The sequence below is a fragment of the Marmota marmota genome, unplaced genomic scaffold (assembly GCF_001458135.2).
Source record: "Marmota marmota marmota unplaced genomic scaffold, marMar, whole genome shotgun sequence".
NCBI classification, from domain to species: Eukaryota; Metazoa; Chordata; class Mammalia; order Rodentia; family Sciuridae; genus Marmota; species Marmota marmota.
In genome coordinates, this window is record NW_025999999.1 from 17,996,546 (window position 1) to 18,011,368 (window position 14,823).

Sequence of the window (14,823 nt, forward strand, 5' to 3'; positions counted from 1 at the left end):
CTGCTGGTTCCCGGATGTTTCAGAACTAACCAGGATCCTGCCCTTTCACTGGCAGCCCAGATCAGCTTCAGAGGTGAGCTCAGTGCTTGTCTGCCTCTGTGGGGACCCAGGTGCACCTTCTCTCCCCACACCCCTTCCTTGGGCTCACAGGCCTGACAGAGCCCCCCCCGCCAGCAACCTCCAGATTCCGTTTCCTCAGCTCTCAGGAGGCCGGAGAACCCAGGACCCTTTCCATGAACCTCAGAGCATAATAAACATGTCACTTTCAGCTTGATCTAGCATGAGAGAGTGAAAAAGCACCCTCTAGAGAGCCGAGGTGCCCAGCCTGCCATGTCAGTTTAGAAGCTCGACTCTTCTCTGGTCTTCCTTGGCTGACCACCACCATCAACCCTGGAATTCTTTATTCTAATGAGGGTGTTCCTGCTTGAACTCAGGTCCACTATGAAACTAGATTTCCAAGGTAAAAGACCACAGCTGCTTTTTTGCTTCACTATATTTTTTCAACTAAATTCATTAATTTTTCTGAATGGGTGATTTCATGTGGGTGGGGAAATTTTTAAAGAGCATATAAAGATACAGAATGGCAAGTTCTGTCATTGCAGGGTGCATTAAAAGCTGCCACCACCCACACTCCACTTACTTCCTCATCCCTAGCGATCATCCACAAGACCTCTGACTCAAAATGAACAGGCTTCCTGGGCTGGTTTGACACTGGTCTAAGGAGCCCAGTGCCTAGGCTGCATGTGCTTTGAGGGAGTCTACACATAAGCTCAAAGGGGAAGGAGAAAGTCTTACTAGTTCCACATAGGACAAAAAAGAAAAAAGGGAAATTATTAGAAGCTTAATTGGTTATGACATAGGGTGTACTATTACGTCAGCTTTGGAATGATTAGACAATTGATAGTCATTTAGTTTATAGCAGCCAGATTATGGTAAAATAACAAAATTATTTCTTAAAGTTTTACAGCAAAAAGTTCATAACAATTATGGGATGTGAATGTACTTCATTTGGTCTGAGGAGGAGAGGCCCCTGGCAGGGTCTGCATAGCACCCACAACGGCCCATCCCCACTCCAAGGACCCGCACACCCCCAGCCCAGTCTTACTTGCTGATGTACTCCCCAGTGAGGACCTTCCCGCAGGACTTGCATTTGAAGCACCCCAAGTGCCACTGCTTGTCTAGCGCCAACAGCGCCTGCCCATTCTTGATGTCTCTTCCGCAGCCAGCGCAGTCTAGAAGAGAGCACAGCCAGTGGTCACCACGCATTTCCTTTGCCAAAGCCAAGCATGCAGGCTTCTGGACCCCAGCGTACACCCCTCAACCCTGTTGCTAGGCAGGTAAACACCATATTATTCCATTTTCTTTCCCTGCACATAATCTTCCCCAGGACACCTCACAGGACCCAACCTCTTACAGCAAGGCAGCTGCTGGAAACTCTGTGGATCCAAGTGGATGAGATCCTTCATCTGTTTTATTTCCTGGGGGGTTAAGTACCCTCTGAGCTCCAGCTGGACCAGAGAATATTTAATTATAGTGTCTTGGCTGTGATTTGAAGAGAGCCCTCACAGGCCTTTATTGATTGAGAGCACAAGGGAGTAGCTGAGCACACAGCAGGTTGGTTGCCTCATTCAACATGGCGTATGGATTCCTGGCACGCGGCCCTTAGCTCTCACTTTTGTAAATGGGAGACTACTTCCTTAACAACCTAAACCAGCCTCTCAATGATTCGTGATCATCGATTAAATGACTCTTAATTCCTTAGCTTTAACTCATCCTTGGCAGGTTCCCGAAAAGCAGAGAGGAGAATGCAGAGTGTGGGCGCTGGAGTTGGAGAGCCTGGTCCTGCACCCAGCTCCGATGCTTGTCTATGTGACCAGGCAAGTCACTTGCCTTTTGAAGCCTTGTTTCCTGATAGGAAAGTGGAGATGCTACTGGCACCCACCTCAAGCCTCTGATGAGGATTCAATGGTTGCCACATTCAAAATGGCCCTATAAACATTTGCTATTATTATAGCTGCCATTATTATTTTGATTATGAAATACTTCATTGGGTTAGGGAAGTGTTTAAAAAAAAAACAGAAGAATGTAAATGGGTACACACAGTCTAAATCCATGTACCCGAGAAAACAACTGCCAGCAATTGTCCATGATGTCCCCACTTACATACAGGACCCATAGAGGGACCCAGCAAGGCCACTAGTGGCCACATTTGGAACGAGACCGAGACCAGGCTCCTCAGTGCACAAAGTGATTAAACAACCCCCTCTTCTGACCACAGCTGTGACTGCTGCTCCTTTACCAAAGATGCTTCCAGCCCAATTTGACTCTCTCCTGGAGAAATTCAGGATACCCCAGCACCCACCTGCTCCTGATTCTTGACAACACCCATCCCAGCCCTGCTCCTGCTCCCTGGAATCTCGCTGTAGGTACCCAGCGCAAGTCTTTCTCTTCAAACTCCAACCATAGTGCACAATTCATCTCTCCCAGCTGCAGTGAGTTAAGTTTTGTTTTGTTTTTTTTTTTTAATCTCAGGTGTGTGTCTGGTGATCTTGTAGCATAGTGTTAACATTGTTTGAGACCCAGAAACTTCAGGTCTAAGATTTTATTCTAAACATATTTTTGCAAGAGTGTGTGTATTTGCCTGTGTGTCTTCCCTATAGCATTTTGTAACAAAAATTGAATTATAGTCTATATTGACATCAATGAGGGACCTACTAAATTAATCAGAGCACAACCGACAATGGAATATTAAGTGCTGCTAGAATGAATGAGGTAGGTTTAGCCAGGTGTGGTGGCCCATGCCTATAATCCTAGCGGCTTGGCAGGCTGAGGCAGGAGGATCAAGAGTTCAAAGCCAGTCTCAGCAAAAAGTGAGGCACTAAACAACTCAGTGAGACCCTGTCTCTAAATAAAAATACAATATAGGGCTGGGGATGTGGCTCAGTGGTTGAGTGCCCCTGAGTTCAATCCCTGGTCCCCCCCCCCCCAAAAAAAAAAAAAAAGAATGAGGTAGGTTTATGTGTAGTATGTGTAGATGTGGGACTTCCAAAATAGATCAAGTGAGGAAAGCAATCTGTACAATAGTGCTCATGGCATAAGCTCATGCATAGAAAAATAGTAAAGAGTCTGCATGCTTACCCAGAATAGAACATGCATGGGAAAAAAGCAAGACCTTCTTAAGAAACTTCCCTCTGTGGAGAGGGACCTGACTTTACTTCACATCTTCTGTGATACACAAATTGTTTTTTAACCATGAGAATATTAAAAACAACAACAAAAAAAGCATGAGGTTAAAAATGTCAATTCTGAGTATTATAGATAGAATTTCTTAGAGCACAGCCTGTTACAAACTGAGCGTATATTACACAAAATCTAAGTATTTTTTTAAAGTACAGTTTATGTGTATCCCCATATCTCATCAAAAATATAAAGGAATCTCACATCTGGCAGTTTATTATCAAGAAAAAATGGAAGGCCACAATATTTATTTAAAAATACAATTTTCACTGGGCACAGTGGTGTGCACCAGTAATCCAAGTGGCTCAGGAGGCTGAGGCAGGAGGATCAAGAGTTCAAAGTCAGCCTCAGCAAAAGCAAGGCACTAAGCAACTCAGTGAGACCCTGTCTCTAAATAAAAATACAAAATTGAGGGGCTGGGGTTATGGCTCAGCAGTAGAGAGCTTGCCTCGCATGTTCAAGGCCCTGGGTTCAATCCTCAGCACCACATAAAAATAAATAAATAAAATAAAAAAGGACTGGGGATGTGGATCAGTGGTTGAGTGCCCCTGAGTTCAATCCCTGGTACCAAAAAAAAATTTTTTTTGAAGAGTAGGAGCACAGTATAGACTTAGAATGAATTGATGATTAATAAAGAAATAGACTTTTCAGAGCAGTTTTAGGTTCACAGAAAAACTGAGCAGCAGAAGGTATAGAGATTTCCTATATTCCACTTGCCACCATAAACTTGCCCCTCCCCCCCACCAGAATGGTACACATGTTATCACTGCAGAGCATATACTGACACATGATTATCACCCAGAGCCCACAATTGACCTTAGCATTCTGGACATTCTGTTTAGACAAGTTTGTGATTCATATATAGTATTATAGAATAATATAGAATATAGAATAATTTCACCTATACATACTGTACACCGCCTACTTGCCCCTTCCTCCCACCTTCCCTGGTAACCACTGAACTTTTTACTATCTCCATAATTTTGCCTCTTCCTAGATGAAACAGTTTTAGTTCAATTGAATTGAATTTTTTTTTATGCATCTCATTAGATAATTCCCACTAGGTGGCAGCGAAGATTTAAATACTAAGAAAAATGCCATGTAACAGAATTTTTTAAGGAAGAAATAAACTTGAGAGATATTTTTCCAGCTCTACAAATGAAAGCTGTTGGATTCAGCAAGGCTGGCAGAGCGGTTTGAGGTCTCCACCTACACGAGCAGAGAAGTCTAGGGAGATGGCTGCTGGATTAGGGCTTGGGCTTTGGTATGGGAAGACTTGGGTCATTTACTCCCTCTGAACTGTCATTTCTTCATCTGCAAAATGCTGACAATAGCAGCTACTTGCTGGGAAGCAGCAGCGAGATCATCACTGTAAAGTGCTTCACAAGCACAAGGCTTGGTACTACACATGTACTCAACAGGTCTTCCCCTGCTTCCTGACTCTAGTCAAGCACCTTGGCACCCAGACATTCCGGAGCTATGCAAGAAGAACAACTGGAGAACAAGGACCACCAAGATATTCTTTCCTGAGGGCTGCTATGGATCAGGAAGGGCTCTGTGAACATGATACCAATCCTAGTCAAAACGCCTTGCAGACGGGAAGCCCTTGACCTTACAGGTGGTGTCTATACCACTCAGACTCTCTGAGTCCTGCCCATTATCAAAGGCAGGCATTTGGATGATGCTTAATAGAGAAATATTCATACAGTAATGAATGCTTAAAACCAGCCAGCCAAGCTGGGCTGGAAGAGGAGGCTGGGGCAAAGCTTCCTCCATCCCAAACTTTATGACACAAGCAAATCAACAAAGACTGCCTCCTAGATAAGAAAAAACCACCCGCGTCAGCTGGTCCCAGTTTTCCAGGGTATTCCACCAAGGTTGCCCATTCCCTCTGGACAAAGCCACAGCTTTCCTTGGAGCAGCCTGAAGTCCTACTGGGCAAAGTATAAAAGATGGAGAGATAAAGAGCGCACTGGATGGTTCACTTCTTCCGTGCTCGCTCCAATTGAGCTCCTTTATAAAGAACAAAACGTCCTACTCTCTATCTGCATGTTTTTCAGCTGTTGAGAAAATTGTTTCCACATCACTGAAGCAGCTGCCGATAAATATAGAAAGCTGGTGATTGGCACTGGAATTACTGTCAAAGTCAGAAATAGGTGAATGTGGAGCAGCATCAGGGAAACAAAATCCACTAGTGACAGCCAGTGTTCTGGAAAAAAAGGAAAAACAACAACAACAGCAACAACAAAATAGCCTTAAACTCTTTGCCTCAAGCCCTACTCTTGGCACCAAAGCCAGAGTAAAGTAGGGATTTGGCTACTTATGTTCAAGTTCAACTCACATCCAAGTACACACCTGGTTCCATATTTTTATCATTTTGTTCAAAGGCCATAAATATCATTATTAATAAGGATCCTGCCTGTCTGCCTTAATCTTTCTAATACTTTTTGGCAGAGGCCCATGGACACCTGGGTTTCAAAAGTATTTGAGCTAAAGAAAGGGACATATGGCTCTTGGAAGGAGGGTGTTGTTCCCAAGCTAAGAGGAGAGGTTTTCTCTTAAGTGCATTTAAGGTCCTGTCAACCTGGACACCTATGTTCTCCTTGAGAATGATTTTCTGCCTTCCTAGAATTCCCCATTCAGGATGGTAAGGGACAAAAAGATGTCTTTTTTCTGCAAAGATGCCTTTTGAAAAGGAAGACTGGGGACATGGAGCCATAAGAAGAACAAACATGTGATGGCTCAGTTTCCATCCATCTCAGCCTTCCCAGGTCTGGATGCTTCGGACATGCTCAGTCATTCACAAAAGTGGTAACAGCCATTCAGAGCATCTGTCCATCAAGGATCAAAGCCTCCAGAATATGGAATGGGACCGTTTCCAGTGTTGCAGAATTTTTGGCAAAGGCATCAGAGCCGAAGACAACAGTGATGAGTATTCCAACTTCCAAAGATGGGGACTAGGGGCTGAGTGGTTTGGTGGTAGAGGACTTGCCTTGTATGTGTAAAGCCCTGGGTCCCATCCATATTGCTGGGAAGAAAAAAAAAAATCATGAGCATATAGCTCAATGGTAGGGAACATGCTTAGCATGAGCTGGGGTTCAGTTCTAAGCACCCAAAGTGAAAACAAAGTCTCAAGGGAAGCGCCACTGGTCAGTGCTTGTTGTGATACTAAGATACCATAAAATATCTATTGGGATTTTGAGACAGTCAGAACATGCCCTTTCTTTCTTGTGAAAGTTTCTAAAATAAGAATTCTTTAAAAAAATCAACTTTCAGTATTGAAACTGTTGCCCAGATACATACCAGAAAATTCAAGCTTTCCCCAGAATCCTTTATTACAATAAAAAGAAAAACAGAAGTAGTATTTGTCCAAAACAAAATTATCACATAAATTCATGGCCATACACTTGGATGAAAAATAAATAGTAACAAATCATTTCAGACTTAGGGTGCTATTAATAGAAAGTGGAATAAGACTTTGGAGACCTTATAAAATATCCTTCTAATGGGCTGCTAACTAGAGGCACTTTACCCTGGCCAATCTCAGAGTCTAAATTCCAGGGTTTGATTTATTGAGGTCCTGATTTAAGGACATCTTATCTTGCCATCCAAATGTTCTTATAGAACATGGATTTCCCAATCTTGTGAGATAAAATGATAAAGACAGGATGTGAAAGAATATTTGCTCTGTCCCAAAGAAGGGAGTGGGGGAGCAGGAGAGTAATCAGAACACAGGACAGATGCTGTTAGGTGACCAAGTTGCCTTTGACCCCAGCCTTCCACAGGTTACCTCAGCCTTTACCACGTGGTCTCCTTCATGGGAATGACTATGAGGTGGCCCAAAGTGACTGCCCACTTTATAAGGTCCTTCCCACCCCTCCAGAGAGTCTAAGTATCATTGCCATCTGCTCTCATGCTTGAACTAAACACAGCATCTAAGTTGCCAACCTGGCCTTCAGAAGCCCTTGAGTGGGTGACATAGAGCTAAAAAAAAAACCAAAAAAAAAAAAAACCAGACTTTTCTTATGTTATTTTAAAAATAAGAGTTGGCCTATAGTTTTTTTATTTTTTAAATTTGTTTCAATTATATATGACAGTAGAACTCATTTATGTACCTTGATATATCCTACATAAGATGGGGTATAATTTCTCATTTTTCTGATTGTTCATATTACAGAATCATATCAGTCATGCAGTCATATATATACATAAAATAATAATGTCTGTTTCATTCTACTATCCTTCCTATCCCCGTATCACCTCCCTCCACTGCCCTCTACCTAATCTAAGGTAACTCTGTTCTTCCCTAGTGTCTCCACACATTATTGTGAATTAGCATCCACATATCAGAGAAAACATTCACCTTTGGTTTTTGGGGATTGGCTTACTTTGTTTAGCATGGCCTACAGTTTTAACATCATTAAGGTAGAAAAGATTAGGGAATTTGAAAATCTTCTTTTGATCATAAAGGCCATTATTAGGGATGAGAGTTTGGTCTAGCAAGTAGATATTGTTGAATGTTGATCTTCATCTTCATCCGGGCTGTAGAATGTTGCCAGGTCCCAAATTAGACAACTATGAGTTGACAAATGTTGACAGGGCACAGTCCATGCTTTTTACTTAAACCAAGTCACTGCAATGAGTCCCCAGTTTTCTTTTTTAGCATGTCATGGCAAATACCATGAGTATGGGATCAACATAAGAAAGAAGGAAGCTGGGCTGAGGTGCCACTCAGTGGGAGAGAACACATGCCTATTATGTACAATGGGTTCAATGCCCAGTACCCAAAAAAAAAAAAAAAAAAATCCAAAACAGAATGAGAAACTGCAAACTTGTTAGGCTGAGCACTTTTCAAGAGTAATTTTTGTTGTTCTGTTCTTTTAACTTCTGAATTTCTAGGCTGCCCAGAAAAGCAATATGAGATCAGAAGACAAATCCTAGGTGCAAAGTGTTCCCACTCTGTGAAAAGGGGGGGTCTCAGTGCTATAAATGATTGACATCTCAGATGCTAAAAGTGGCCCAGAGTGATTTATGAAAAGACCTGACCTTGAGACAGACTTTCCACAGTCACCTCTGTCCCTGCTGAGGTCGGTTGCTTGCTTTGCTGTCTTGATGGCCATGGTGGAAACATGGCAAGCCAGGGTGGCCTCTGACGCACTATTTTAAGTGGAGCTTCTTGTTGTCTTTGGAAAACAACACCGCACCACAAACAGGACTTCCTGGGCCATGACAGTGACAGACCGTCAGCCTCATCAGGACAGGCGAAGGCAGGCCTGGCAGCAGCCACCCTCTAAGTCCTCTAAAATCTAGTCTCTGAAACTCCCTCCTGTCTTTCTCCATATCATATGTGCTTGTGAAGTGGTAGAAACTTTAGCCAGAGATTTCATAAATATAGACCATTTACATCTTTCCAACTTCCAATTCTAATCCCTGAAGCCAATGCCCAAAGAATGCTGTTGGGAGTGTCATAGATTCAAGGTCAAAAAGCTTTCCCCTTTCGTGTTAGGCGTGTTTCTTTCCTATATTCATAACCAGGAATCCCTCTCTCCCAAGTCATCAAGAATTTATTAGGCAGGAATCCCCAGCTTAGCATTGCTAGGCATTTCCACAAAACACCTAAGAAAAAGAAGAAAGCCTATTGTGGACTTGTACCCACTCAGACTCATACAAAGCATTAGAGCTGAGAGTCTGAATTTTCTGCTAATTACCACTGAAGGATGACTCTAAACAGCACGAAACCTGTCCCTGCACTCAGGACTGGACTTGTTGAACCGTTCTGATGAGCCTAGGAAGACTCATTTCTCATGGCCTGCTTGGACCAGCATGAATGATGTGGGTGTCTTACACACAGTCAGTGCCAGATAGTTGATGAAAGGTAAATGTAAATACTAAGTAAAACATGTATTTTGGAAAGGCTGTTGAAAGCCGTTAGGAGCTGAAAACTTTGATGTCTGCCTAAAGTCAATATCTGTTGCCTTACATATCATATGAAATCTCTTGAACAGAGATCCTTCCATTTCCCGGACAATTAATAAAAAAGTTGTAACATGTCTATATTCTTGGGGAAGTAATAGAGATTTTATTTGATGTGAAATAAGAAAATATTAGCATAAACATTAATACTGTTTTGTCACCTGCTCTAATTTCTAGGTTTAAAATCCTAGCAAAGAGAACTCATGTGTGTGTGTATGTGTGTGTGCATACGTACATGCATGTTTCTGGAACTAGAACTAAAAAATACAGAATAAATCATCACCTCAATAAGTAAACTCTCAGGGCTGGGGATGTGGCTCAAGCGGTAGCACGCTCGCCTGGCATGCGTGCGGCCCGGGTTCGATCCTCAGCACCACATACTAACAAAGATGTTGTGTCCGCCGAAAACTAAAAAATAAATATTAAAAATTCTCTCTCTCTCTCTAAAAAAAAAAAAAAAGAACTAGAAAAACAACAAACTAAGCCCAACACTTAAAAAAAAAATAAAATAAGTAAACTCTCAACTTCAAAATACCCAACTGGTGATTTCAAAAGGCCAGCTGGTGGGGGACAGGCTCTGAGAACATCGTTGCTTTCTGGTCCCTTCTTCACCTGTCCCGTGTGGCTGCTCAGCACTGTTTCTGATGATGTCAGCATCATCAGAAGAACACAGGATTCTCTCCTGCCTAAAAATGCTACCTGTATGGCAGGAGGAAAGTGGGAAGCCAAAACAAAGTCAAACAGCACCTAATCATAGCATGGTCACACGGCAACCTCCAGCCCATTCAACCTGCATGGGTGAAAAGTCCAGGGCAGGGCTTCAGTGGACAGGGCTTCAGTGGACAGGGCTTCAGTGGACAGGGCGAGGGAGCACTCACTGAGCACACACTGGGGCGCCCCTGTGGACCTGCAGAGCCCTCCTTTCTGCTTACAATCTCTGACATGCCCTGCAAACATCATTTGATCCCCAAGCCACTCCTCCAAAGGACAAATGTCTGCAGGGAAGACAGAGTTAACGTGGCTGAGGTGCAAAGCATGTGAACTCAGCACTACTGAACAGACTTTTTCTGGAGAGTTTGGAGAACTGGGGAGCAAATTTCTGCCAACAGGCTGAGCAGTGGCCATGGAGTCATTGCTCAAGCCAGCAACAGAGGAAGAAAAGGGGTAGAAAAGAGAAGAACCAAGAAGGGGAGAGGGAGCAAGAAGACAGGGTACTCTGGGTGGCCTCTGCTACCTGCCATCACCTGACACCATTCAATGGTGCCCAGGCCATGGCCTGCCATACTACTGGGCAAAGATTCCTGGGAAAGGTTTGGAAAACTGGCAGCCATTGCTTTTAAGATTTGATAGTCTTTAGCAAACCTCTCTAAAAACTGTACCACGGCTCAAAAGACAAATATGTAGACAAATATTTGTTCGTGTGTCTTCATCACAGCACTGGGCATGCAGGTCATTTCCATGCCAAAGATGGAAATGACCTGCATGCCCATTAACAGACGAATGGGCAATAGAGCCATACTTTGCAATATTAGCCATCAGAAAAAGGAAGTACTGATAAACAATGCAATCTGTGGGAACCTGGAAAACATTTAGAAGCCAGATACAAAAGGCTGTATGACTTCATTTCTATAAAATATCTGGAAATAGGTAAATCCACACAGAAAGCAGATTGCAAGTTGCCAGGAGCTGGAAGAAGAGCAGAATGGAGAATAATTGCTTAACAGGGACAGTGTTTTCTTTAAGGGTGATGAGAAGGTTTGGGGACTAGACAGAGGTAGTGTCTACACAGTGCTGTGAATTCACTAGGGCTCCCCAAATGGTGGCTTTAAAATGGTTAATTTCATGCTCTGTGAATTTCACCTCAATTAAAAAATATTATACCCAGAAGGTTTGCTTGTGAGCCTATTTCCCTAATTTAGTTATAAACTTTAACTTGGTGAAGAGTTTTATGATAAATCTTTAACTGGCTATGGTCACTAGGCACACATGGGTTCTTGCCAAAGAGGAAACCATACTTGATTCTACGTCAGCTTCTCAGATTCGGGACTCATTAGCAAATAGCTGTTCGTTTACTCTATTCCAAAGACAGGAAGAATAAAAAGGGGGTAGAATGTCAGCTTTTGTGCATTCCTCATGTGACCAATCACTTAATACACATGACTAAAGTTCATAGCAAGGGCAGACTACAGTGAGACTTCAGTCTGGATAGGTCTTTCTTTTTTCTTTTTTTTTTTTTTTTAATTTTTTTAATACTTATTTTTTAGTTTTCGGCGGACACAACATCTTTGTTTGTATGTGGTGCTGAGGATCGAACCCGGGCCGCACGCATGCCAGGCGAGCGCGCTACCGCTTGAGCCACATCCCCAGCCCTGGATAGGTCTTTCATTTCACTTTGTAAAATTAACATTATTTCATTTTTGGGATACTTTGGTTTTACATAGATAAAAACACAAGGTTAAAAAAAATTGTTTTCATACAGCAAGAATCATTTTCCTTCCCTCCATTACCCATTTCTCTCTCTCCGTGCCTAGGTACAACTACTATAAGCAATTTTTCAAATATGCTTTCAAGGAAAATCCCTAGGAATGTACAACTATAGGGATACACAGCAATCCTTTTGAACAGCTAGGGACTTTTTACTGCTATTTAAAAATTAAAATTCACCTGGGAAAATGACTGCTGTTCCAACCATTAAAATTCCAGCCTCACTGATAAGTTAGTTATTATGTAAGACACATAGCTACTGAAATGAGAACAGCAAACCGCAAATGCCATTAGCTTTCTATTCACTGAAAGCTCTTTTTAACCAATGCTTCAGTGAGGGGTACCTGTTCCCTGTGAAAAGCTGGGACTTTTCTTCCTTTCTTACCTGAGGAAACTCAGGTGAAGTGAGAAGAGGCATCACTCTGGGCTCTCTGTTAAAGATTTCAGCCTGAGAAGTCTGAGAATAAAAGTCCCTCTTTGCAACATACCTCACTCCTCTGGAAGGAACCTTTGGCTGCTCTGTGAATTCCACTCTCCCAACACCCCTCCCCACCCAGGAGAGAAAGCTGAAGCCACCATACCAGGCCAGAGGCCTGTGCCCTAAACACTGGGAGAGGTGACCTCCTGGTCCACCACAAAGTTGGGGGACACTTTCCCTCACACCTCCACTTTCTTAAAAACTTGTGACTGTGTTATCAACAAATTGATCTCAAGCAATTACTGACCATTTCTCCTTGTGACTAAGAGGAAACCCTTGTAAAATGGGAAAATAAAAGTGAATTTAAATATGCCCGTTTAGGTCACTTCTCATGCACCTGTGTACTTGTGTATGACTGTACCAAACTGCGAAGGCGTCTTCAGGAGGGCCAGACCCCACCACTGGGGCTTGGGAGAGAGATTTATTCCCTCAAAAGCTCTCCCGACATGCTTTCAATTCACGCACAAAACAAACATTCCTGTGTTCACCATGTGCACGGTGCTGATCTCTAAGGTCAAGTTTTGCCATTAGTAGCTCCTCTCCTGGTGGAACAGATCAATGTCCCAAGAACAGGGGTATATGACTATTACTGCCATAAGAGACATTTAAGGTACAGGTTTGCTGGGAACACTGGGTGCCCTTTTGCCAAGGGGCACAAGCAAATTCAAAGCTTTCAATCTTTTGTGTGACATTCGGAAGAATGACTTTTGAAAAAGTACATGAACAAAATGCTATGGGAAAAAATGTGCATAAAATTGGACACATTCACAATTACACACAAACCTATAGCACTTAGGGAAATATCCAGAATGATCACCAAAATGCTCAGAGGGGATCTCTTGGTGATGGAACTTAGGTGCTCCTCATCTTTCTTTGTACCCTCCTGTACTGTTTGTGTTGTTTTACCAAAAAAAAAAAAAAAAAAAAAACCACTTAAAACCTATCATTTTAAAAGAGGAGATGCGAGTTCGTTTCAAGGTAGAGAAGGCTTTGGTTCAATTTCCAGAATGTTTATCTAGGATGTTATGTGGTAGGCTTTGCACAAGAAAGACAACAGGGTCCTTACATTCAATGAATTCATTCTCTTGGGAGTGGAGGTGGCCACTCATGTAAAAAATTAAAATGCGGTCCGCATGTACCAATTCATGTACCCATGGTGTCTTAGTTGGAGAAATGCTTCACAGTAATGTAACATGTTAACTGAGTGAGAATTTAGCTGGTGCCTAGAACAGAGCCTGGAACTTAGTAGGTGTTCAGTGAGGTGTTTGATGAATGAATGAATGGCACCTTGGATCTTTCCTTAACATGGTCCTTTCATTTACCCTGATCATCTTTTCTCACAGCTGTTACCTGTACCATAATCACCAGTGTCTTCCCAGCCCTGATCCAAATATTTTATTTTGTACCCCCCTATCACCATCACCCCATGGATCATTCTAGAATATTGTTCTCTAGGTTAAAAACCATCCTTAGGAGCTCCATGTTGCCAAACTCCTCAAGGCCTTCCTACACCTGGCCCCAGCTCTGTCCTTCCAGGTTCACTTCTCAGGGCAGAGAATGCAGCCTGGGGTCCCCCTGCACTGCTTCTTCAAGTTCCCTCAGGCAGACTGTCCTTCCAAGGAGCACTGCAGCTGGTCCTCATGACAACCCCTGGAAGTAGCCGTTTTCCAGTTTGTAGATGAAGGCCTGGAGGTTCTGAGACACTGAGTAACTTGCTCAAGGCTACACAGCGAGGAGGAGGCCCAACCAGGACGTGAGGCAGGTGTGGAATGTGAACCACTTCCTCAACCCTCAGGCCCTGCCCCTGAGTCTAAGCTTAGGTTCTCCCCTCACCACTTCCTTAAAGAATAACAACGAACACTAACCTGTGCTGACAATGTGCCCTGAATCTTTGAAGCATTTCATTCCTTAATATCCACAAGGGAAGATCTCTTTTTGGAGATCCAGCTATAAAACCCATGACCACGAGCAAAACTCCAGCAATCCATGGGCTTCAAGTGTGGATACATTCCTGACTCCACTGGTTTTTAAAAGGCAGCTATCATGAACAGCAAAGGAAAAAAGCAGTTGTGCAAAAAGTGGGGACTGGGACTGTCACAAACATTAGGGAATCGATGCCTCAATAATAGGTCACTGTTAGTATTGTTAAGCTGTAAGTGACCAGCACTTTGATGCATTTACTCACTTCATTGTACAAGGCAGGTGCCTATGACCATCCCATTTTACAGATGAGAAAAAGGAGGACAGAGAGGTAGACACTGCTAGTGAGTGGGAAAGCTAGGATCTGGCCCAGGGGGGAGCTTCCTCACTGCACCTATGGTTAGGTGCTTCAGCAGACAGTTCCCACTCAACTTGAAAATGATGTTTTGAGAGAGATGTTTCATTTACAGATAAATGAAAATTATCTTACAACTGGGAAGAGCTGGTACACCAAACAGAAAAGTGAAATGATTGAAAATGTCTTCCTCCTGTTTGAAAACACGCACGTGACTCTTTATCTGAAATGATTTAAATTTGGTCCAACTACACCGTTGCCCTGATACCTGTGGGAGTTCCAACTGCAGTCAGAATAATGATGATGCTATATATGGAGGTCTGTGTAGAGGAGAGAAGGGAGAAAGACAGGCTTGGATGTATTTGTGTGGGGGTGT

General features: G+C 42.9%; 1 protein-coding gene across 13 annotated transcripts in view; it reads right to left on the reverse strand.

Moving 5' to 3' along the window:
• The window catches only part of Ablim1 (actin binding LIM protein 1), a 272,608-nt gene that overhangs the window by 96,353 nt on the left and 161,432 nt on the right, over window positions 1-14,823 (reverse strand). For all 13 annotated transcript variants that reach the window (XM_048807388.1, XM_048807383.1, XM_048807393.1 and 10 more), the window contains exon 5: window positions 1,106-1,232. In XM_048807388.1, coding sequence (XP_048663345.1) covers window positions 1,106-1,232 — 127 coding nt within the window. The remainder of the gene's footprint in view (window positions 1-1,105; window positions 1,233-14,823) is intronic.